At 34.0% G+C, this 26,609-nt stretch overlaps 1 protein-coding gene across 2 annotated transcripts; it reads left to right on the forward strand.

Annotated features, from left to right (window-relative positions):
• On the forward strand, positions 1–26,609 carry LOC149772064 (C-type mannose receptor 2-like). Of its 2 annotated transcripts, none has more exons than XM_089947913.1 (9): positions 1–133; positions 4,801–4,971; positions 6,345–6,467; positions 7,015–7,128; positions 15,166–15,336; positions 16,051–16,164; positions 17,153–17,266; positions 22,680–22,794; positions 23,314–26,609. In XM_089947913.1, the coding sequence occupies exons 1-9, from the start codon at positions 16–18 to the stop codon at positions 23,453–23,455; spliced, it is 1,182 nt and encodes a 393-aa protein (XP_089804039.1). In that variant the 5' UTR covers positions 1–15; the 3' UTR covers positions 23,456–26,609. The 2 variants fall into 2 exon arrangements, with proteins under 2 accessions (XP_089804039.1, XP_089804040.1); XM_089947914.1 differs by lacking the exon at positions 1–133 and adding an exon at positions 1,449–1,818.

The raw sequence follows: 26,609 nt of genomic DNA on the forward strand, positions 1-26,609 counted from the left end.
CACGATCTAGCGTGTATGGATCATACATCTGACAGGCAGCAGATATTAATGACACGACTCACTTATGTTTATGGATTAAGACCGATAATGTTTTTACCACATTCATTGATAGTCATCGTCACATGCGAACTCGGTAAGTACTCTTTATATATATATATATATATATATATATATATATATATATATATATATATATATATATATATATATATATATATATATATATATTATATACACAAAATTATAGTGTGGTAGTTAACCTTTATAGTTTGTGTTTAGTTTGTGCCCCGCCTGCTGTATTTTTGACCACTTTCCAAAGTTATTCGGCCAAAGAAAGCGATATCTGCAAGTCTGGTCGTTTCTCCAGTGTCACTGGCGATGTTAGGATCAACTTGTAAGACACCATCACTTGCAGACAAATAGTTTGCTATTTCATATGGTTTATCAGGGGAAACTGATCTCTTAGACGAAATAATAAGGCCGTGATCTGTACTAGACGCTTCATAAATACACAAAACAATATGTTTAGCTGATTTTTGGATAAGGTAATGTGTTGTCATTGATCATAGTATGTAGCTCTGCCATAAAATCCCACACCGGCAATCAAAACCTTGTGCATTTGGCTTTTCATTTACACTCCAGATATCTCTATAAGCTAAGTATATGCATAATACACACAATTAACCACTTGGTATGTATGTATGTATGTATGTATGCATTTATATATGTATTAATATATGTATGTGTGTATATGACTGACTGATTGACGTTAATTATTTCCTTTTCAAAAGAGATTTTATTCAGATAGTTTTCATTAGTACACAATATATATATATACAGACAAATAGTTTGAGCTTGATCCAGAATCGAACGGGGACTCTATAAATGATCGGGGCAGCCGTGTTTTTAACGTTTTGAAGTATTTTTAGTAGAGAAAGATACCATTAACTTGAAGTACCTCATTGAAGCGAATTACAGTTGCTCAGTTTTGAAAGCAATAATTAACACACAAGTGGTTTAGAGGCATCACTCGAAATTTAATTGCAAATGGATTTGATGCGTCTAACCTCCAGGTATGCCGCCTTGCATATGTTCATTACATATTGGTGCAATGACATCATTCTGTAGAGTGATACCTAGGATTCGTACTGACTGTGATTTTAATGCTGCTATTATAGCCTGATGTATATAATTCTAATTGTAAAGTCTGTACGTGGTGATCAAGACGGTTTTTGTTTGTATCATCCTTAGCATGTTACATATTCTACTTGACCTTAAATTGGGCGTGGTTCTCTATGCTCCTTATATGGTATTATTAACTTAAAGTGGCCAGCTATATGTGTTTATTTGATAATCATCAGCGTACACTTCGTGAGACTCCAGATGTCTATTTATGTCACTTGTGAGCGGATGAGTGTATATAAGTTAGATGACGGGGATGGTTAAAGAACTTTTACGGAGCTCGAAAACGTATATAAACGACGCTAGAATGTTTTCCATTTACGAAACCCTTGTGGCGTGTTAACTTGAACCCCTGTAAAGCTATATCAGGAATACCAAAATACAGTGTAGGAGAAGGTGACGTAATATATAATGGTATATTGTGCCAAATGCACATATAAGTCATGGGAGAAACGAGGATGTCAAATAATATATACCACATATATACTATATCTGAATTTAGTGTAGGATATATGATGCTTAGAATATAAGACTGACAGGCAGTAGTGATTGGTAGCATCTTAGTGTGTGCTTATGGATCAATAGTAATAATGATTTTACAACAATTATTGATAACTCTCGTCTGGTGCGTGCTCGGTAAGTATTCTAGATATTTATGTACACATTGGTAGTGTGATAGTGGGATATTTTCCCCTTTAAGGTCATCTTTGTGTTTGTATTTCATACAATGTGCTGTTAGCCTGGTTAGCAGAGCAATTGGACATAATAGTCCGTCTGTTCGTTTTTGAAGCGTCAAAAACCTACTTAGCGTCAGTGTTTGATATACCAAAACTGGCAGTCATATAACTTGATAACGTATTTGCTTCATATGAGGAACACGACCTCTCAGAGGACATAATATAGCCCTGATCTCTAGTTTATATTGTTATAAATCAATAAGTTTAATTCATTTTTTAAACAAGATTCTCTTCTGTCGTTTATCTTAATATATCTGTAAAATGAAATGCTGTCAGAAGATTCAAGATACCTTCATGAAACAATATAATATATTATATTATATACATATAGAAAGTGATGCTATACTATAATACAAATCTTGCCTTCTGATCAAGCGATTTTGTATATGTTTCACATACATTAATATTAATCAATAAACTAGTTGTCGAATAAATACGTATCTGCTTCAGACTGAAAGTTTTGTAGCTATACGGATGCGTTATTGAAAACAATCGCTTCCACCAAATAACTGATTAAATATGTTGCCTGAGAGGCCTATTCATCTAATAAACTTCAAATACAAGTATAGGCTATTCAGATGGGATAATTTTCTCCTCTATTATTACACGTTATACATTGTCATGTACAAACCTGCTTAAATATGTCGGATATAGGAAAAATAATGTGTACAAGATATACAATGTGCGACAATGTTGGCGATTTATATAATACAACCTTATAGGTCAAGCTATGAGATCCAAATATAACGCAGCATTTATACAATGATAATAAATATAATTCTCTCTCAATTCTTAAGTGGACAGGCCATAACTTGTTGGTATGATCCCAGTGACATATCTGCATGACTAGTTTCCATCTTCCGAACTTATATTTATTACTGGGAATAACATTTTTTCAGACGCATTCATGTAACTGACTTTTGTTCGCTACTGCTGGGAGTAATACATGGTTCATTCATCATTAAAATCAGGCACTGAAGCCTTAATTTTAAAGTATTTACTCATTAATGAAAAGTTTACTTACATATTATGCAACTAGCAAATGGTAAGTATGATGTGAATAATCAACCCCACGCATGGTCGTTGACAAGGCCTATTCTCCTCATAAAATATATATATCCTTATGTATGTATATATGTATGTATGTATGCATATATGTATGTATGTATGTATGTATGTATGTACGTATGCATGTATGTATGTATGTATGTATGTATGTATGTATGTATGTATGTATGTATGTATGTGTGTGTGTATGCATGTATGTATGTATGTATGTATGTATGTATGCATGTATGTATGTATGTATGGATGGATGGATGGATGGATGGATGGATGGATGGATTGATGGATGTATGTATATATGTATGTATGTATGTATGTATGTAAGTATGTATGTATGTATGTATGCATGTATGTATGTATGTATGTATGTATGTATGTATGTATGTATGTATGCATGAATGTATGTATGAATGTATGTATGTATGTATGTATGTATGTATGTATGCATGTATGTATGTATGTATGTAAATATGTGTGTATGTATGGATGGATGGATGGATGGATGGATGGATGGATGGATTGATGGATGTATGTATATATGTATGTATGTATGTATGTATGTATGTAAGTATGTATGTATGTATGTATGCATGTATGTATGTATGTATGTATGTATGTATGTATGTATGTATGAATGTATGTATGTATGTATGTATGTATGTATGTATGTATGCATGTATGTATGTATGTATGTAAATATGTGTGTATGTATGTATGTATGTATGTATGGATGGATGGATGGATGGATGGATGGATTGATGGATGTATGTATATATGTATGTATGTATGTATGTATGTATGTATGTATGTATGTATGTATGTTTGTATGTATGTATGCATGCATGCATGCGTGCGCATGTAAGTATGTATGTATGTATGTATGCATGCATGCATGCATGCGTATGTAAGTATGCATGTATGTATGTATGTATGTAGATATGCATTCATGTATGTATGTATTTATGTGTGTTTATTACTACAATGACTCATTTTGGGGGGTTTGTTGCACTCTCTGTTCAAGTAGAAATAGGTGGGTTTTAATTTCAGGCATTTTTAGTTTACACCGTAAGTAACTATTAAAACAATGATTCATGGAAATGCTGTAGAAACAGATTTTCGTCGTGTAAGACAATATCAGATTTTAAATGTATATTGTTGAATTGGAGTTTATAATGTAATTTTAGTCCATTATATGTTGTGAATGATCCTTCAATTAATTATGTAGACGACACTAAGCCAAAGTAACTCTCCTATACACTATAACTCAATTTACTAATTCATCGATTTTGAATAAACTTTCAAAAATTGTATTTGGTACATAGTTTAAGAAAATTGTTAGATATCAATCCACATAACACCGTTTTTCTTGGGGCTTCAGAGGTTCTAAAACATACCATAGCGGCTCCTACAAAAATCAACACGATAGCCAATGAAGTAAAAAGAAGCATCAACATTATTTAATGGCACTTATGTCATTATGATGCGATTGTTATAGAATTTAAATATAGACATCAACATTTTTTATGAACTCTTCACAAACACATGTTCCATTCTAAACCAGAACAATGCTGAAATTAAATATATATTTCTAATTCCTTTGGGAAACACACATTATGGATAAACAATTGTGGGCTACTACTCAGGACTGTACTACTTTGACTTACCGCTACTAACTCTACACTTGCTTCTATTGATGATGTTATTTATGGTGTAGCTTTTCTATTTCTTATTCTTCTTCTTCATACTATTATTATTATTATTAGTAGTAGTAGTAGTGGTAGTAGTAGTAGTAGAATATATTGTGTTATTTATTTAGTAAGTGCGAGCTCGTGTGGCGCAGGTTTATGGATCGAAGATGAAACTAGTGGACACTGCTACCAAATAGAAGATAGTGGGGTCACATGGCCCCATGCATCCAGGATCTGCAAGGGCGTTGGTAGCAATTTGGCTATCATCGAATCATCCGAGGAGCAGACGTTTATAGCAGGTGAAATATACAATTTATCCAAAATATTATTTTATTCATTTGTCTATAAGTCACAATATACCAGATCTATTGTGTTGATATAATCAGTTGATCTTTTGAAAATATGTAGCTGATTGGTTGCTTTAATTTGGATTTAACGGCGCACGAAGCACTGCAAAGCTGTATAGCGGCACTCAAAAGGTTATGGAATAAGATAGTATGTATCGAAAAAATTTATTGAAAACAAGAAATACACACAACAATATCATGGTGAAAATATATGTAGGTTCCCTATCAACGGAGGATACAAATGGTGCATATAGGATAAATAGGTAAATTAGGGTGATTAACAATACAAATATTGTTTAAACATATTGAAGGGAAAGATGATTACACTCATGCATTATGTTAGAGCAAATGTTTGCTTCCAACAAGGAATTTCAAATAGAAGACACATTTAATGTATCAGCAAGTTCCTTCATGTGCTGTACATATTACCAAATTATATAACAATCCTATTTGCATTAGAGATCCAAATAACATATCAAACATTGAGAAGGATTCAGATTAAGAAACTTGAATTGTTGCCCTTTAAAATGTGGGAGAGGGTTAGGTATTTACGACCAATTCTAATTCTTGCAATGACTACCTCGTCTTAACCGTAGGATGGAGACCATTTTAGTTTGATCACACGGAGCATGGTATTGACACCTTCATTCCAAGATGCTTGCCATTTAAAAATTAAGGATTTGCTGATACCAGGTTTGAAAGCAGAATATGACATTTCATTTTGGATGGTTGTTGATATCGGGCGGCAAATATGTATAAGCAAAACCTTAGTTATATTAACAGTGCTTTACTGACTCTCACGACAATGAATATTATAAATTTTCGATCATTGAAGCGATACAATTAAGGAAAGATAATTTATATCAATAACCTATGGAGAATGTTTGGACAAAGATTCACGCTGAGTTTTATCATTCATCCTTTTCTTGTCGCGTGGACACACTTTTCGTGCAAATTTACACTCCATGTAAATGTGTTCATCCTAATATATTAAGGAAGGAGAAAAGTTTTATTTTGCCTTAATCCACTGAGTTGGTTATTCTGCAACAAATAGGATGAATGATCTTCTAAGAACAGTACATGTAAACACACATCAATTGAATTTATCGCAATATCTTGCAGTTCAAGCAACACGGTTTGTGTGCAAAACCTGATTTTAATATAGAATTCTTTTGGGGGTTTCTCAATGAAATGTTATTTTTAACGCAGAAGTGCTTTCTTAAAATGAGCTTTACTTTTTATATGTTTTGCCTCTTAGAACATGCTGAATTTATTAATAGGTAACTGCCCAAGTCTTTGAAACAATGCATGCTTTTACATTGCAGACCAAATGCAGAAGATACATTTTACAGCATTTGGATTATGGATCGGATCAGAAAAGGTGCATCCGGAGGAGAAAAGTACCTGGGTTAATGGAGAGAAATTCTCCTATGTTAACTGGGCAGAAGGTATAAATGTCAGTTGATGTTTCTTAACAGTGAAGTATTTTAACACAATTGCTTATATTTCCTTAATATAATGCTATTTTATATGCCAGCAACGGGTCTGACAATTTTCAACTTTGAATGTTAAACATATGTATAACCTTGCGAAATTTATTTTACATTAGGAGCAGGCACAGTAGCAACAATTTTGAAAAATGTATTAGGTCGAACAACGTGTTTGTATGGTCAGTTTTCAAATCATGGGATGAAGATGAAATATTGGCAAGATATATGTAGTGCATTATACACTGACGAGTTTGAATGAATAATAAACACAATTTCATGAGTTCTTGACTGAATAAAAATACACTTTAAAACTATCACAAGCGATATTGGGATATTTGTATATACTGTAATTAAAAAGACACTATGGTACTTACTATAAATTATACATCCTTGCAAGATAATCATTATTTTCTTGTGTACATTAATTCCCAGAATGCAAAAAACTATAGTGTGAATTATATTTTGCAGTTTTGAACTTTGCATATCTTTTAAAATTTAAAACAAGGTGAGCCTAATAATCCTCCTGTCGACGAGAACTGTGCAGTAATAGATACTTATGACGGTACTTGGCGCGACTACAAGTGTACATTTCCTCACGGATACATCTGCGAGAATACATGTGCGTACAAGTTTATACTTTGACATCATCTTGTGAAGCCATTCGTTTAGAATTTATGTCATGATATTGTTGTTCTATTAAAAACAAAATTATTTACTAGCTCTTCCATCAAATATTAAAATGTCATGTCTTGTCATCATTGTTTAACAGAAATTAATAAACCTTCTGCAGCTTCATCTTGACGTTTGAGAGAGAATTTTGTTTTAAAACCATTCCAGAAGTGAACAGAAATTACAAGTGTGCACTTTGCAGATATATGTATTTTAGAGACTTATATATACAACATTTTTCTCATCAAGAAAATACGATGGCTCCTGTAAGCAAATGGTGTGCAAGGAACGTAGCAACCAAATTGCTTGTTGGTAATTTCAGACTATATTGTGAAAGGAGTGTCGATGAATATTTCGTCCTTAATTATTGAATATCACCAAATTAGTTAGCGTCCAAATGTATTACAATATCGACTAATTTAATGAGTGGGAAGTAGGCATCAAGAAGAGTTTTTTAACTTTTAATTTTGTTTCGAACATGATTCTGATTCTAAAGAACTCAGCATATATTTTACTTAGGCTTTACTTCGAATACAGATTGTATTTGGAGCAGAATTGCCCACTGGTCAAATCATTTAGGAAAATACAAGGCAAACGTAATGATTCTGTGCATTGAACTAAGCAGCTGAATTGTTTGGTCGTGATTACGTTATTGAATATCATAAAGCATGTTATCGTCCTAATTTTTATTTATTGCTTTCGGTCAATTTGATTTGAAGACTGTTGATAGCTTTTCATAGATTGCGAAATATGACTTAAGTATCTTTTTTCTAGTGAATTTACTTTTTTTAACAGAAACAATCTTGATACGTCAAATAAACGTTTCATTAATGCAGTATTTATGTAGGAATCGAAACATTACAAATAATTACGATGACTGACTTTGCTGTCGTCATTCAGCAATGTCACTTTCTGTGAACTGGTGAGGTAACGACACGTAAGTATGCCACACTACAAAATAAACTGTGAGTTTGTCTACCTTTTTATTAGACGTATGCTTGCGTGATAGACCAAACTTTTATATGTTCTATACGTATCAGTTAAATGGGCATATTAGATCAGCTTATAAGTTATGGGGACCTATAGTTGTCCTGTACAATTAACTGTCAATCGTTTTGGAGGGCCATCAACGCGGCAAAACGGTGGTGAATTCTGAATATGAAACAAACTTCTCTGGCTGATGAATTACTCCTTCTTCGGAAAGACGATACAAATCTTATCAGGATTTTATGTGACTGAGAGCAAGGAAGGAACAGTGTGCAAAGATTAGAGACATTAGCACTTCATTGACAGAATATCTTTGACCACATACCCACTGCGTGCATTTTTCAAAGTCAGCATAAAGCTTAAGTGCCCCATCAATACGGAACGGCCAATCCTCGACTTGACCAACCAGCTTTTGCAGATCTTCTACTAGAATGAGATGAAAGGAATATGGAGTGCTTGCGTAATATATTGACACTGATAATCTGCCTCAGAGCATTGAGGCTATCGATGTGGAAGACGGTATTAATATATTCACTTCTGTGACACAAGTGACGAGCAGGACCCACTCAACAAAAAGACGACGAACATAAAAAGACAACAGCAAAGTTAAGTATAAGTGTAAGAGAAAGCCCGTCGCCATATTCGTCAGTCCTCGGCCGTATGAGCTATTCTATATCTGCATCAGTAAGAAAAGCTTTAGTACCGTGGACACGTTTGGTTTATTACTCCGGCCTGAAAATTGCCACAATAAGACACGACAAGAGTAACAATCCCGAGCGGAAGATAACCTCCAAGAGCTCTTAGCTCGATATGAATCCCATTTTAGGGATTCCATATGTTTGCCTTTTTTCGCACTCCACTCTGCTATCTTCAAAACTGAGGCTTCTTCGCCGAGATTAATTACCCGAATAGTGGCATATATATATATATATATATATATATATATATATATATATATATATATATATATATATATATATATATATATATATATATATATATATATATTTCCAATTAACTGACAACCAGCAGCGCGAAACTAGTATTTAACTACTCTGAACGCTCTCGTCTTTTTCAAAAAGCAAAAGCAAATACAAAATATACACATGACAAACAAATACAACAGATAAACAGTTATATTTGCAGGCTGTATTGTCTGCTTTACTGTTCTCCTGGTGGATATGTTTACCTCACCAGTGTGTTTGGCTACATGATCTGATTCTATAGAGAAACTGGTATCGTTACAGATTCTAAAAACGTCGTTGTGCTGCTCATACAGACGCAACAAATATATTATGCATTTGTCTCGTGCTTCATCGTTTAGTAACGCCACAATAGCTAGCTGCCAAAATCTACTCAGTGCAACCCATTCTTGTAGTCTCCCTCTCCGTAAGCAAAATATATTGTTCATTAGTTTGCCTTAATAGCCACTCGGCCTGGGTACTGATGAAATTGAAAGCCTCACTCCGCTTTAGATTCCCTAGGTATTTGACCTTTCATTGCGACTCCGCGCCCATGTTCGTATATCAACGGATGAATCTGTATCCTATCTGGTGTCTTTATAGCTGTACTTCTTTTCAGAATTCAATGAACCAAAACATTTTATTTCTTTTACAGTGAGCGGATAAGTTGGGAATCGATTTTCATGTAACCTCATTTGAACTAGATGTTAGATGATGAACCCAATTACGCTTCTTTATCTTTCCGTGTGAAATAACATAATATCTAATGTTTTCAAGGGTAGTTGGAAAGTAGACGATTTTATTAATGTCATCAGTGACCTTTTAATCGCAATGTAAATCATAGAAACAGAAAACACATTTTCAAACCAATGTACGTATACTTACCAGTTCCCCATAAAATAATGCGTCTGCATTTGGTGTTTTCCGGTTATATAGATCAAATCAACCATATAATTATTCACAAGACCGTTTCCTTTCTGTCATTCATGTTACATTTATGAATCCGTCAAGTAGAACTACAGGGTTGGTAGCTGTTTATCGAGGTTTTCCGATTCATATGGTTGTATGTCTGTGTTTGGCTTTTAAGCGGAAAACCGGAAAGTGATTTCGATGCAAAGTAATAGTAGATGCACCTGCTTTCACGCAAATGGTCGGGCATAATATCGAAATTGCAAAATGCTGGAGATTTTTTGTGATGTACAGTCACACTACTCAATAGTCGACTTCAATAATAGTGTTTAACTTCCTTTGTTCCCAAATGAGTGCTTCTGTTTCCAATTAGCAGATGGCATTCACAAATTCTGCTCGTCGAAGTCAGTCAACGATGATGTATTTTTGTATTACAACCCTCACGAAAATCTTGGCACGCTAATACATACTAGCATAAAGTGTTATTTTAAATATTTCAACAATATAATGTATTTAGATGAAATTTTGAAATGTACCGATAAGTATTATATTCTAATGGAACAATTAATAGAATGCACAATACAACGAAACTCTAGAACATTGACAAATGTCGAGAACAGACACTTTAATGCGGTTTGTGTTATTACGGAAATGCCCAAGATAACGAACTACGTAGCGACCTTCTTAAATACAGTACACAACAGTGCTCCGGAAGTAGAACAATAAAAGGCAAAGAATGTTGCAAATTCACTCTAGGACAATACCGTGAGTATGTTTGTTCGAAGTGAGTGAATGATGTATATAAAGCTCAGTCTTTTGACGTGATGTGATGATTTTCATCCACGAAAAGAAATCTATCTGTTTTTTAATCAGAGCAAGCAAATGTTCTCCTTTTTTATGCTATCGTAATTGTCTATCAAGATGTGTGTCAGACTGGTATAGCAGACTTCACAACGTCAGCTGTTAGCCATTTATGTTTTCTTGGGTTAAGGTAAGGTATAAAACCGCATAACAATTTTTTTTTTAAATTGAAGAAAAAGTATTTGCCTATCACCGGTTTGAACTTTGCTCGTATGTGAGAAAGGCGGTAGTATCTACCACTAGACCATGCCAAATATCTTATCCATTATTGAAATGCAGTGTATCTAATGATGCCGTAAATATCACCAGCTGGAACCAACTGTCACTGAATGTTTCGGCCTTTGGGTGGACGGATGAAATGGCAATGATGATCAGTCTCTACATGTTGGTGGTAGGTAGGCAGCTCTTATCCGTACGTTGTATCCATAGCCAGCGCTATGCTCTATTCAACAGCTTTGTCTATGGCATGAACCTTCACTTTGCAGTTTGTATCTGTTATACATAGAGAATGAACAAGTTCCAGACCGACTGAGCAAGAAACTTACAACTTCCCACCTCTATGGCAAAACCTATTTACTCCAACCTTGCTCTCGAATGTCTCCAGCAGTGCTATATACTTACCAAGTGTCTATAATGAGACTCATCACACTTCTCCTCCCAACATACATTCAACTTAATAGCCACCAGCATCTTCGTGGACTCTGAGAAACTCTAGACGTACAGATATATGGACAATAAAGAAAAATACAATTGTTCCTGAGATCCACATTTGAGTCGTAATTATATGTGGCATTGAGGATTATCGTCCTCTGTCGCTAGGTTTTACTGGTTCCTTCCTCTTTGACAGATTGGAGAAATCTTGTCCTGGTGATTAATGCTGGTATTTTCTTCTTTCTTTCCCTCTTCGGAGGACCTTATCATGACTTCTTTAGATTCGAATTTATGTTAGTGACTTACGGTATGTTGATATGACGCAGAGAGGACATTCGGGATTTGTGTTGAGTCCCCATCTCACCGCAAACTAGATTTGGATAGGATTGCAATTTCAATGCTGTCAATACCCATCATGCCAGAACATGTGAAACAGTGGTGACTGTAAATTCATCCATGAATCTCCCATTGGCTCATTGTGTGTATTCCTGAAAGTATGTGTTTCTCTATAGCATCCCTTTCTGTTGCTTTGATTATGGGTTTAAAGCTCATGTGAAACTGAATACCAGAGATGGTACAACTTGTAAAGATCCCTTATTTCAGAATGAACTATGATGTGAGGACATGTGTTGTGTAAACTGTAACTTTATATTGCTCTTATAATTTGTGATTGACTCTAACACATTCTCTTGTTTATGGTAATGGTGTTCAAGAGCTGATTTAACCAGTTTACGTGCTATTCAACTATATGTATTGATATGATAAAACTATACAATTGTCAAATTCCAACCTGAATCCCGGCGTATTTGATTTGCTGAAGTATGGTACCTGTGTGTTTAATACACCCACAAAAGTTTGAGACTACTCCGGTCTACACTGATTTATCGTTATTCTTCTTACTGATCAAGTACTTGGCAGACAATAATATATGATATCCTACGCTACGTAACTATATCCGGAAAGATTAATATCTTTGGAGTTTTTTTCTAATGGTTCAGAGCATCCCACAGAGTCCTGGCAACAATTAACGATCCTTGTTTCGTTTTCTACCATATCACTCTCATCAATCCGCACATTAATCGATGTAACTTAGGACAAACCGTTTTCACCTTGGACAGGACAAACTCTAGCCCCATTACGACTTCACTTATCTCTTTCCAGGTAATAACGCCCTCTTATATATCGTACAAGATATTAGTTCTACATATAGGATCCTTGCACACTCTGTCGGATCATCGCATCTCAAGGTAGCATGTGATTGTTTCTAAACTCTTCTGGTTGAAATTGGCCTGACCGAACTTCTCCCAAAAGAGGCAAATAACATTTCTAGGATTTGCAATAAAGACCGCCCTCTTGCCCGACTTTTTCCCCTACTCATGCGCAGCTCTACGCCATTCGTAATTTTAATCAACCTTTCTGTCAGTACCTCACTCAATGCTCGCAGTCCCCGCCTTCTATACTGATACAACGTCCATAAACTTGTCTTTATAATCACCATAATTCTTTCAGCATCTTGTTTAGTTGAACCCGTTGTCTATTGGGGCATGTGCTATGGATACCAAACCTCTCCTGTATGATGTAAAGACTATCGTAGAAATGCAGATCTGCATTTAGGATGTTCTCCATATCATTCTCAAACTTCTCCCATCCATTTTATTGTCAATCTTTCAAACCCCTCCTTTATCCCACCTACGTCTGTGAGTTTATTGCTGCTGATCTTGGTGTTCAATGACGAGGTGTTATAGCTAGAAACAATAGGTGCTTCCTCGTCGGGTGGTGCGAAGAGTGCGGTAGACTCTCTTCAGTCCTAAAGATAATGTATTGAGTATGTCTCGCATTCACTCGGACCGTTTGAGTAACTGCAGGCAAATTGCTGCGAGTGAAATACGTGACATATGTTATGACCGCCGTGTCGAAAACATTATGTTTAGCCAACTACACACCTACTACACGAAAAGACACGGAACAACCCAAGAGCATACCGAGAGATGAGGGCTCGAAACCATGGCTTGAACGGCAAATAAACGGACAGTTCAATCTAAAGTGACAGGCTTGGTAGTGGAGTCTTGATGATATTTTCGAAAACTGTACAAGACTCTAGGGGTATGGAAATCTACCAGAAATTAGAAAAAATATGATTCAACTCTTAGAACATGATTCGATAAGACCATGTAGAATGGCACACAGTGTTTTTATTTAATCAGGATTAAAGGTATTATCTTTAATGTTTATTGTTTTTAAGGCAGAATTGTAGAAAGAATTTGGACATAGAAAGCAAGGCCACATTTTCGACAATCCAATATGAACATAGTCTTGTCTGCGAAAAGGTGATGTACTTCATAGTTCTTTTAAAAGTTATAGATGCCCATGTGAAAAACTATACAAGTCAGCTGGGTGTAAAATAAAAACAATGATGAGATGTACATGTTCGCCACTACTTGCAAAAAAAATGACTGACTAGTCAGTTTAGTCATTATATGAGATTATAGAGGTACATAAGGACTATATAATGATAAAAGAGACCATACTGTCTCAAAGAATAAGGGGACTGGATATAAAATAGTATGCGAACTCGAAAGGTTATATCATCATTAGCATTAGTTTTGATTCATATAATTAATCCTTACCAAGTGGGAGTAATAACATTTGATAATTTTGATTTAACTGGCACATTTTGTTACTACTACTGCTACTGCTAATACTACTACTCAGAAAATGATGGTTCATTCGACATATAAATCAGATACTACAACCAGATCCTCACCATTAAGGTTTGCGCTGTTCAAGGTCAAGTCTAGCCTCACAGTACAATATTGCGGTGTTTGCTTAGGGGTTTTGCCAGGTGATAAAGCTTTTTGTCAGCAAGTAACTGACCAAAGTTGCACTGCGACTGAGTGAGAAAAAAAATACTTTAGTAAGTGTAACATCGTATACATTCCTATAGGAATAATTTCACAATGTAATTATAGAGTTCAGTTTCACGTTCATTTTGCTGATTGTTGTCATGAAACTTCGTATGAGTTAGTTTCAGCAAACTAAAAGCGAAGTAACTCAAACATATATAAAATTTACAAAACAATAAAAATTCGTCGATTTTAAAAAAATTGAATTTTATGAAAAAGGATATTTCGTACATAGTGTGAACAGATGATACATTTCTCGTTGTGCATTATCGTTTTTAGAAAAGCCTCAGAATTGATAAAATTTAACAAATCAGTTCTTCAAAAATCACCTCCATATATTAAGCATTGCCATTTTTTCTCACATTGTCCGCATAGGCATTGGCTGATGACACAAAACACGTGGGTGAATTCTGCGTTTCTGTAGTTTCACTTTCAACTGCACGTTAATTAAACCCAAGCTGCATGCATTGAAGTGAAACAAATATTAACCTACCAGTTGTATTATGCACTTACCCTGTCTTATATCGATATACCTACATATGTTTATTTACGTATCTTTGTTTACACAATCATTATTATCATAATTATCATATTATTATTAGTAATACATTTATTATTATTATTACTATTATTCGTATTATTATTATTATTATTATTATTATTATTATTATTAATATTATTATTATTATCATTATTATTATTATTATTATTTAGTAAATTTAAGCAGATATGCAGCCATGTCGTACATCAAAGATAACAATACAGGCCATTACTACAAATTCAACAGTTCACTGTTGACATGGACCATCGCATCTATCATGTGCAGGGAAGATGGTGGCATGCTGATCGTCATCGAAACAGCTGAGGAGCAGAAGTTTATACAAGGTACATATTTCATTGTAATTAGTTTTCCTCTTAGTCTTTATACACATTATGTCATTTCTCTCTCTCTCTCTCTCTCTCTCTCTCTCTCTCTCTCTCTCTTTATATATATATAAGAGGTGGAGTATTCAGAATAAGTAACCTTTACTACCAATCCAACATAAACTAAATGCAAAACGTTTCATTAACGCTCGGAAATACTTTTCCAGGCCAAGGATCAATGAGGACGTATACTGAAGGAACGGAATAGTTTATGTTAATAACTGTATTGAACGGCTTGGTATTAAAATATATTCAATGATATGTCTTTATCATATAAGGCAAGATGAGATCATTTTCGCGCTGTCTTAAACTCTTAATTTATAATCTAAAATGGATTATGAAACACAAAGCATCATTTAATTTGCATCAGTCATTGATCAAAGAGGACACTAAATTAAGTATACTTTATCCGATAGTTTCAAGGACAGACAACATAATTTATATACTGGGCACCAAGTATAGCATTAGCAATTTACTTGATGGAAGCCCTAGAACAATCAAGTAAGCCATTTGTAGACAATAAACATTTGTTTGCTGAGGCTCATAATTCCTCAATAGAAGGTTATTTTATATGCATGCATATTGTCTAAAGGTCTAATACATACCCCAGAATATAATAATCTTTGTATCTAATGTATAGCCCAAAGCTTTGAAACAAATTAATTTGCCTTGCAGGCTTAGTATCGAAGATGAAGTCTAGATTATGGATAGGTTCAGACAGGTTGCATCCGGAACATAAACGTACATGGGCTAACGGAAAGCAATTCACATATGTCAACTGGGCAAAAGGTATATACATATTGTAACGCTATTTATTGAAGTTTCTTTCAAGTCATGCATTGGATCATGGCGGTCACAATTCCTTAATATAATGCTATTGTAAATGGCTGGATCTTGTTTTGGCACAGTATTCCTGTACATGGCGGTATGTGTATTAATTTTGGATAATGTGTACTTTGGGATTTTATTACATTTACCCATTTTTATTCATCTGCATATGTGCAATACTTTAACAAAACCTCATGTTAGGTAGACAGTTAAGTTTTTTGTAGCAAAGGAGCCATTAGTAATAGCATTCTTCAAAATGTCTTTTCTAGTATCTGAGAAAGATGCAAACAGCAACATATATGTATTAAATTACATTTTGCAGATTTCATTGTAAAATATATAACAAACTGAGAACACCGCTTGAGTTATTTACTAAATGACACAAACATTAACGGCAGTTCAAGCAGATTTAGGATATTAGTTATATTAAATAGGTGTGAAGAAACGAATTTGAAATAAAATATTTTTCAAATAATATTTTACTGGATAAAATGATGGACAAAACGAAACTATGTTGTTGTTGTTATTGTTATTGTTGTAGGATATAACGCCATATTTTCAGCACACGATAGGCTATACATGGCGGCCAGTATTAGTGGTGGAGGAAGATCCCGGGAAAACCCCGGAAAGAACCACCGATCCACGAGAAACGAAACTAAGTAATTAATGGTCTATCAGATTTGTACCTTAAGCATTCTTCTCAAAAACTGTTTTATGTATATTTTACTCCCAAAAGAAGCATTCATCTTGCAAAATAATATTTATTTACAAAATATTAATATTAAAATACCACTGTTTTACGCATGTTTAATTATATATAAACTCAATAAATTTACGAGTACTTTTAATGGTATCGAGATACCAATAGCAACAGAAGAGAGATTATCATCCTTGTTTGCAGTTTTGTTTTTTGTACATTAGTTTTAGCGATTCGTTTTACTAATTCAAGGTGAGCCTGGCAATACTGCTTACGTCGAGAACTGTGCGGAAATGTATACTTCTAATAAAATGTGGAACGACTACGACTGTTCAAAACTCAGAGGGTATATCTGCGAGAAAACACGTACGTACACAATTAATCAGAGAAATAATATCAGTATCACTTTTGATAGAAATCTCATTTTTTGCTATTTTTTAAAAATATTTTGCAACAATATTTTTGGATCAATGTGGGTTTCAGCGTCGTTATGTTCAGTATACATTTATGATAAACATGTTGTTGTATTTTTAGAGCAGCTTAAATAACGTGCCTGAAGAATCGATCTTAAAAATAACTTTCAAATATTCGCAGTAGCGGCTCCAACTCAGCGCCCAATTTCTGCATTGCGGAAAACGATGCGTTCCATTACAAGTCCTTGACTAACACTATGACCAATTACAGAAGAAGAGTAGAAAAAGACGACAACAACTGTTTTATTCGATTCAGCCGTTACAAGCTCTGTTAATTGTCCTGTATGTAGGCATAATGTTTTTAAAGTGCTGCGGTCAGTCGATCGTTCATCAACACCACGCTCTTGTTGATTTTATCTTGTCAGTTAGAAAGTGCACTTGATAGTATATAAAATGTATATTAATATTGAGGGAGAGTATTCAGCCTGACACAGCGCTGATTTGGATCTGATCAGGAGTGTCAAAAAAGCTGATTTGTCAACGTTTTTTAGTCGGGTTGCTGCTGATACCAGCTGCATTAGCAACACTTGCATTACAGTACATGACTACGACAGACTCACTAAATATCTCCAGGTGATCCAAAGCAAATATAATATTGGACACGACATACCAAATTCGTGCCGGGTGAACTGCAGACGTTAGGCGATATTTTGATGATGGTGTATGTACCTCCACAATTGGTGATATGCACGTATATATATATATATATATATATATATATATATATATATATATATATATATATATATATATATATATATATATATATATATATATATATATATATATATCGCGGTATCTGCTCAGTATTAAAGGAAGCACATATGTTCAGGTTGTGCTTATTCATTTGATTTTATAGACTTGTTAACTGTAAACTGATACACACAAGGTGCAATAATTTTGGCAATGACATACTTGTTGGTCCAGAGGGTTGAACGTCCCAAAGATTTAAGAGTGCCTTAATTTGCAATTTGTTACAACTTTATGGTCAGAAACTAACTAATAGAAATAAGCAAAACAGATATGTTTTGTGTACACTAACAAATAATTTATTTATCAAAGTTATAAATGAAAATGGAACTTACAGTATTATAAAGTGAATCCAAAATAATCCTTACAAAGGTCTATTAAAGTCATAATTTACTGAAAATTTCCTTATTAATTCCTAAACTGGAAATGCATTGGTCCTCAGAAAACCGTGACGTTGTCAATATGGCGTTGTCTATCATTCCTTCGAATAATTTATCACAGTTCCAGAAGAATATTATGGTCTCAATAATAAGCACTATCTGTCTCCACTGAACAGTCCTAACAAATAACTTTACTCTGGAATAATATCTAAGTGCAGCATAAAACAAAAGGAAAAGAAGCAGTGAGAATGATTCGAAACTCTGAAGAAACTGATTGTCAATTCTCTCTTTATATAAGCCATCGTTTTTGACCATGGGAATGATCTTACTATTCATTTTGCCTTGAACTTTCCTTTTCATGTTCCTAGCCCAACCAATTAGAAGGTACTGTGATCTTCCAGACACATTGAAACCCAATCTTATAGCGAGAAATTAAGCCACAACAGCCACTAATTCTTAGTAATAAGATTAGTATTAATAACTCACAACACCTTCTTCAACAAATAGTTATAGAGGCTATGTAACTAAAATGCTCTTGATAGAAACAAACTTTAACTAAAGACTTTCTGCGTTTTACAGCTATAAATATTAGTTACAAACTTTAAACAAAATCATGTACCAGGAGTTAAAAGAAATATAGATAGACATATCCAAATTGACATCGATCTTGCACAAGTCTGTTGACTTGTATTGACTACCAACTGACAGATCTGCGGGTTCTCCTATTACAGTATCAAGAAACAGGTTGTTTCCAGTCAGTTAGACTCTAACCGATAATATTCCGATCAGCAGTATATCGCTGTTGCTATATTTGCCACTGCAAAGCTTTCAAAAGAAACTTAGAAAAAGAGTTCATACTTACTTGAACTTAAGAGAGTGATGTGAACACATTGCGTGTGCAAAGACCCTAAAATAAGCCAGTATGAAAGCTTACTTAATTAATATTTCGTGATTTATTATTTGCATACCCATAAATGATTACCTTTATTGGTAAACATACATAGTATTAAAATTATTTGCAGATCCCGCAAATACTTGCTAACCCTTTGACCAGATTCAAAATCTAATAGCATTTGTAAAGACGATTGTGGCTCTTGTATAAGGATAATATATGTGTAATTTGCTCTGAGATACTGGACCGGAAAATTATAACCATATCTTGATTAAATGTGTTTTTCCTTTCAGAAGCACTCAAAAAATGTATAATTTAATAAAATATCGTACAAGAGGCAGTTGCTAGATTACATAAAAAGAGAGACCTCACAAGTAAATGCAAATGCCGATCCACCCACAACATGGCAATTGTATTCACAGTCAACGCTATATGTAAAGACTAAGTCAGTGTCCTTCGTCTTCAAACATTATGGTGATGTTAACCATATATATACCCGTGCGGACTAATAACTTGCGATATTAATGGACGTGTACATAGTAGTAATGAGATACTGGTTACGTTACTTTCTTATCAGGTGATTTACTTCTTATCCACGTGACTCTACTCCTTCAGGGATTCCTGTGGGTAACGTTCGCGCGTGTATATGTTTGGTCATATGAGTGTCAAGCTGGAGGGGTAGGATCTGACGAAAATACTCACAACAAATACCTTGTGATTTTCCAATATCAGCTGTATTAATTAACAATATGACTACTAAATTTTCGTTTCAGAAGGAACATGCAAATTGCTGATGTCAATATCAGGTTTAAGTCTTTGCCAAATATACTTGTGTAACTGCTGCCTCTGCTCCTTTTATCGCCGGGCCACTATATCCCGCTTAGTATTGTTAGAAATCAGGTGTCACGCTGACGAATATCTGCCACGCGGACGATCCAGTTCTTTGTTGTGTTTTATATTAATTTTGAAGTTTCTCTCACAATCGTACAAAACGGAAGACTTGACTTAAACTTGCATTTACTCATTTTTAAACAGAGTTAGTGCCTAAGTTTGTTGTGTGATGCTCAATATATTATTTATTTCTTTCCCGTCCAGTTAGTTCTTTACATGTGTACAATTAGGATTAAAATGATTAAGTTATACGCATCAAATAACTTCTTGGTTCTCATCAAGTAACTTTTTGGTTCTACATACATTCATGCAAGGTCTGCATGAAAATGCCTTATTCTTGTAATGAAAGATAATGGTAAAACGACTCTAAGCTGTTAAATAAAAACACATTAACAAAATGATTGCCGCAAAGGGTGCATGTCTATATTCCAAACAGGTTCATTAACAGATATGCTGGAATAATTTGCAAATCTACTGATATCAGCAACCTATCAAGAAAATTCTAGATTACCAACCTCAAGTTCACCCTGGTGGAATTTATATTTTTGAGGTTGATACATATTATCGCCGCAATGGAGACAAGAGCGCCTATTCAAAACATTGATTGTTCTGCCCTTACATAATTACCACGAATCGGTTTAGATGAGGAAATATACAGATGAACTTACTTTTCACACATCCTGGCTCATTTATGAATATCGATATGATAGTGTCCTCCATGTCGCGAAAAGTTGTTTACCGGTTAATCGTTTCCCATCTGGAAAAATCCCAATATTACAAGTATGTCAGCTTTACTCATATCTCTAGGTATACGTATCGCTATATATGTCGCAGTTGAAGTACAGTCGGCATATGAATCCATCTACATTTAATTGAGACATTTTTATTATTGTTTTGCAATAGAAGGCGCAGAAACTGATATCGTTTCTATCATAGCTTTTATTTCATTAGCTTATGTGTCTATACCCTCAACGGGGTCTTCACACTCTTGTTGATTTTACCTTGTCACGTAGAAAGTACACTTGGTATTATATAATATGTAAGGTAATATTTGCGGACGTTACTCAGCCCAATAAGGCAATCATGTATGATTATAATGATTATGATGAAATATCTAACATACCGATCTTAAGAATCACAGTGGGAATTATCTGTATTATGAATCGCAAATCTCTGGGCACTATGGATTTGCTAGTTCCCCCGAATGTTTTTGCCAGTTATAATCATATACATGGGGAGAAAAGCTGATAAGTGATTCATTTCGCTGTAACTTCGATTTACAAATACCTTGACCGGGTCCTTGCCACGATACATAAATGGTGTCTTAATTGTTCCCCCTCATATTGGTAAAGTATATTAAAACCCAATTGGACTCATTCCGCGTCTTGGATTGTATTTGTCTGTGGAGCGTTCAAGCAATTGAAGTCCGCTAAGATGATACTCGGTAAATTCATCCTTCGTTGCTCGACATATATTTTCAGAAAGTGTTTATCAATTTTTAACATGATAGTGCTCTGCGGCTCTTGGCTGCTTCCACTACAGTAAAAGTCATATCCTTCAAGTAGCTATTTGGTAACATATAAATGGATGCAATGTCTGCATGGAAATTTCTTACACTCGAACAAACAATGCCTGCATATTATTCGCCGACAATGTGTGATCCTAGCATAATTGTATACCGATTTTGGCCTGTGCAGCATTAGCAAATCAAATTATTCTGTCTGAATATATGTACTGATTGCTGAAAAAGTCGCATGTCCTTAATACATTAATAACTATGCCAGGATTAAGTTTTGCAAACTCTTTTATGTCAGTAAACTGTAGAGGAGGATCGAGATTATCACAATCAAGTCCATCCAAGCGTGATTAATGTGCTTAAGTTAGTCTTTTTGTCATCGCTTACATCGTTAATTCAAAACATCGATTGTCACGATTTTTAAATTTGTTGCAACACGTAGCGGAATGTATAACTGCGTCGAAATATAACTGAATCCACGAATCGAATTATACTGGATAAACGTCTTTCTACACGAATATGGTTTTGTCTGCGCGCTCGATAATACTAGCGAACAGATCAGATTGTTCGGCAAAGTCGCTTATGCTCCTTCACTCAGTTACCACATTAAGATATGGCCGAGCATTGAGAGCAACATGTAGAGATAACAAATGTGATTACAGTCTTCACAATGGGATATTCTGCTGCATATTAAATCTTTTACATATTTGCCTATTTTGGGTTCTAATGTCATTGAACGTTTTATGCATATAAACGTTTATTTAACAGTGTTATGTGTTCATGAATAATAATATGCAAAACTGAGAGTTTCCTAAAGAAGTAAGCAAGCAGTCAGATAAATCAGTAGCTGACGAACCGTCAACATTATTTCTTGTAGCTCCAGAAAAACCAAATACATCACAACCACAGGTCTTTGTCATAGGTGTTGCTGTGGGGTCAGCATTAGTACTTCTTGCTGGCATTCTTTTACTCTACTGCATCATACAGAAAAGGTAATGATATTAGAAATAGTCTTATGAAGTTTATTGCTATTATAGCTGCTGTTAAATTGTCTTTAAAAATGTATGAATAATGTCTAGTGTTCTGGTACGGGAACCTTTGGTATTTAGTCCTGATGTTAGAGTTTGAAACTAAGATGCCTTTACTTACTGCACATCGATAATTTGATAACTTGCTCATTACATGAATTTCTGCATCTGACATTAAGTCTAAATATTTACATATAATTAGCTTGAGTCAAACATACTTCCATTCCTATTTAATGCTTACATTTTATTTCGATGTTAAGGTACATGTTTGAAATAACAGTTGTAAGTATTTGCTATAATGATAAAATATATCCCTAGCTATTGCAAATCGGGGCTGGGCACATAGCTTTTTTTTTTGGTTTATAGTATCACCAATAGTGAGCAAGTGAACAGGGTATATCAGTCAGCGATGTGTATTCTCTTTATATGTTAATCGTTAATTTTGCCAGATGAGATCTCACTTTATACAACTTACAATTTTAGAAAGAAACGCAAGGAGAAGAGAGATGAAGCCTGCGAAGAAGGACACAATATAAGAATGAACAACATCGAGAACGTGTACAATCAAATTGTTAAACCAGACGATTCGTACTGTACCAGTGATGACTTGTCAGGGCGAAAATAAATGTGTTGAAATTAGGAACTGTAAATAATGCCTGATCGGACCATTATTCCTCTATAAAGAGTGTTGTCGTGCGTAAATGTAATTCTAATTCTTAAATGCGCCATCCCAGCAAGAATGAACCTTCTCTCCCCAAAAAATCTAAAAGTTAAAAATGAAACAAAAACGAATGTTTAACCCATATAATGTCACGACGACATTTTAAATTACATTATTTTTCTTTATCAACCGCTCGATTGTCTTTCTTAGATAAAATGTAACTTGTAACATTAATTTATAAATTATACTTCTTTAATTTGAACATTGTGATTAGAACCACAGTGTAAATAACCTGTATTATACACGAAAAAGCGAGTGATAGCTTAGCCAGCTTCGATATTTTCATATAAAACTTACTCCTTCAAACAGATTACAAGTATAAGACGAGGAACTTTGTTGGAATTTTCTCAGTCTTTTTATTCAACAGCATCATTACCAGTTCGATTTACTTTCCAGTTCTATTGTTAATCTTACAAACCTATGAATACCTCGAATATCTACAAAAACATATAGGTCTATAAATCGTTAAGTTAGAATTCGTTTCACCCATTTCATCACTGTTTGTTTCTTTATTGTATCCTTGTTCTGTTTTGGAAATTATATAAACATAAAAGCATCCAGTTGAAATATAAGACAATACATAGTGATATACGAAATTTAAAATCAAAAGAAATATGAAGCCTATTTACTCAAGTTGAAAAATTGCAAACCACATCATTAATTCAAGCATACTATACATAAAGGCACTGGAATTTCAAGCAATCGATTTATCACTGTCAATAAGGCGTTCTGAATATTTTTCATTCGACATGTATATTTATGGTTGATATGTATTTTTGGTTTGTTTCTACAAATTGCAATGCTTACAGATGCAACAGATTCTGCAATATAAAATCAATTCAAATGACTACTATACATGACCTGAGATGTTTCTTGAAAAAGAATTAAGAATGACGATGTATACGTTTCATATAATGTTTGTTCCTAAAGTTATATGAATATGAGATTCTGTATTTATTGAAAGGGTTATTCCTTAAATTTTAACAATAGAGGAAACTCACTCTTAACTCTCGAGTGTGCTTAAAGAAGAGTGGGTGCTGGACTTCCTTAATTCTTTATATGAAATAACTGTATGTTTCTTTGGAAAACATTGACTATTTTCCAAATTGAGGATTTATTGAGAAGGGGCACAAAATATATCTTCCATTCAATTTCAGGAGAATACAATTTTAAAAGTGCTCAATAAAGCATAGCACCTGGGTTGCGACATCCAATCAATTCAGCGGGAAACACCTTAATCCACATATGCACATTGAATACACGCTTAATGGAAATATGTTAATAGTGTAAGAGAAAAGAGAGAAAACAGTATATTTTAGTGGTCTTCACAATGATAGAAACTTCGTTCAGGTGACTCAGTCTTGATGTGTGAAATATATGTGGTTTTCATGTGCCCTCTTAGAGAAAGTAAAGTAACAAGACGATAAGGTATAGGAATCTAAGTACATACACAATATGAACCGATGTGTACAGTGACTCAGTTTCGCCTGCAAATATGTGCTGAGACATAGTATAAATTTGTTGTCAGTATGTGTAGCAGTGTAAAACAAAAAGCCGTGTTTATCTATTTACTGCTTTTTTACATTAGTCTGAATATATGCATAGTGAAAATGACAGCAAACGTAGAAAGGTTTCATAGTGTTTAGTTGCTAAAAAGTGAATATGTTCTGTGGTGTGTATAACATACACGTCGTCTCTGCAGTCAATTTGTAAATATATCACTAATATTAGTTTTCACTGTGTGAATGCGATGAGGAAGAATACAAATGTTTGAGATATTGAAGAACACCATCACTTTGCAAACGAAAGCAACCTAATTGTTTTTGTGTTGGGTATTTTTCACCTTCTCTAATTGTTCTGCAAAGCATTAACACTTCAATGTGTTACTTGTGTTGCTGATTGTACATACATCAAATATTTGAGAAATATTTACTGTCCTACCTTAGTCACGGATAACTTAGAAAAGACAGCATTTGCTGATGTGTTTAAATTCTCAAACAGCTTTATACTACAACGTTTACATGTGATTTAGAAGAGATTAAGGTGGTGCAATGAAAAAAAAATAGTTTAGTGTATCATATTTATATTTTCGATATAATATAATTGCCTTTCTGCCTGCTATCGAACTTATTAACAATTAGCTAACTCTAAAACAATTATGTGGAAATATTTCATCATATTCATATTGGGTCGAATTGTACTTTAAGTGCCATTCTGGACAGATCTATGATATATGTTGATTTTAATTGAACTGCAAAAGTAGCTTGATGTTAATGGGTGACAAATTTACAATGAAGAACTAATTAATGATGACAATGAACATTGCTTTAACCACATAGTCACTGAACTAAGTGATGTACTCCTGTAACAACACAAGTGACAAACATGACTATAAAATCGTCTTTATTCATTCGTAATGGTAAACTGATCTTTTCTTTATACAACAAATTTATGCAAACAACGGAAATATTTAATCTGGCTTTCATTTTTAAAACTGGTCAATATTGAATTTAAATTATTCACCTCCATTGCATGCTGGAATAACACCTGAATTGTTCAAATATTATACTATCTTGCATGACATATATAGTATATATTACATATACCCATTCACCTTACTTGAATTAGCTGGGTTTTTATTGCAAAATATGTATATAGTTTTTTTAAATATTAATATCTTTGATACGGATATATGTCCAACTATTGTACAATATCATTTCATTTGCTTTTTCTTTAAACAAGCACACACAATTATTATTGGTAACTCTTGAGATTTATTAACATACTGAGAAATCTTACATATCTTTCTCACGGTTTTAAACATCTAAATACGTTTATCCTGTTTATAAATGTTATTTTTTATTTTATATGACATTGATGTAAATAAATACGCTTGACGTTTGTTTAGTCTCAAAGATATATGTGTTCCATTTGGAAGCATTGCATTATGTTATCCATTTCCAGTGACGCTGCGAATGCCTCTTAATTTATTAATTAAAATCATTATAGTATTCGAATAAACATGGTAGATAAATTTCCTTTTCTTTACCAATGCCGA

Source organism: Sinohyriopsis cumingii, unplaced genomic scaffold, assembly GCF_028554795.1.
Source record: "Sinohyriopsis cumingii isolate HCF-2022 unplaced genomic scaffold, ASM2855479v2 utg001518l, whole genome shotgun sequence".
In the NCBI taxonomy this organism is placed as follows: Eukaryota; Metazoa; Mollusca; class Bivalvia; order Unionida; family Unionidae; genus Sinohyriopsis; species Sinohyriopsis cumingii.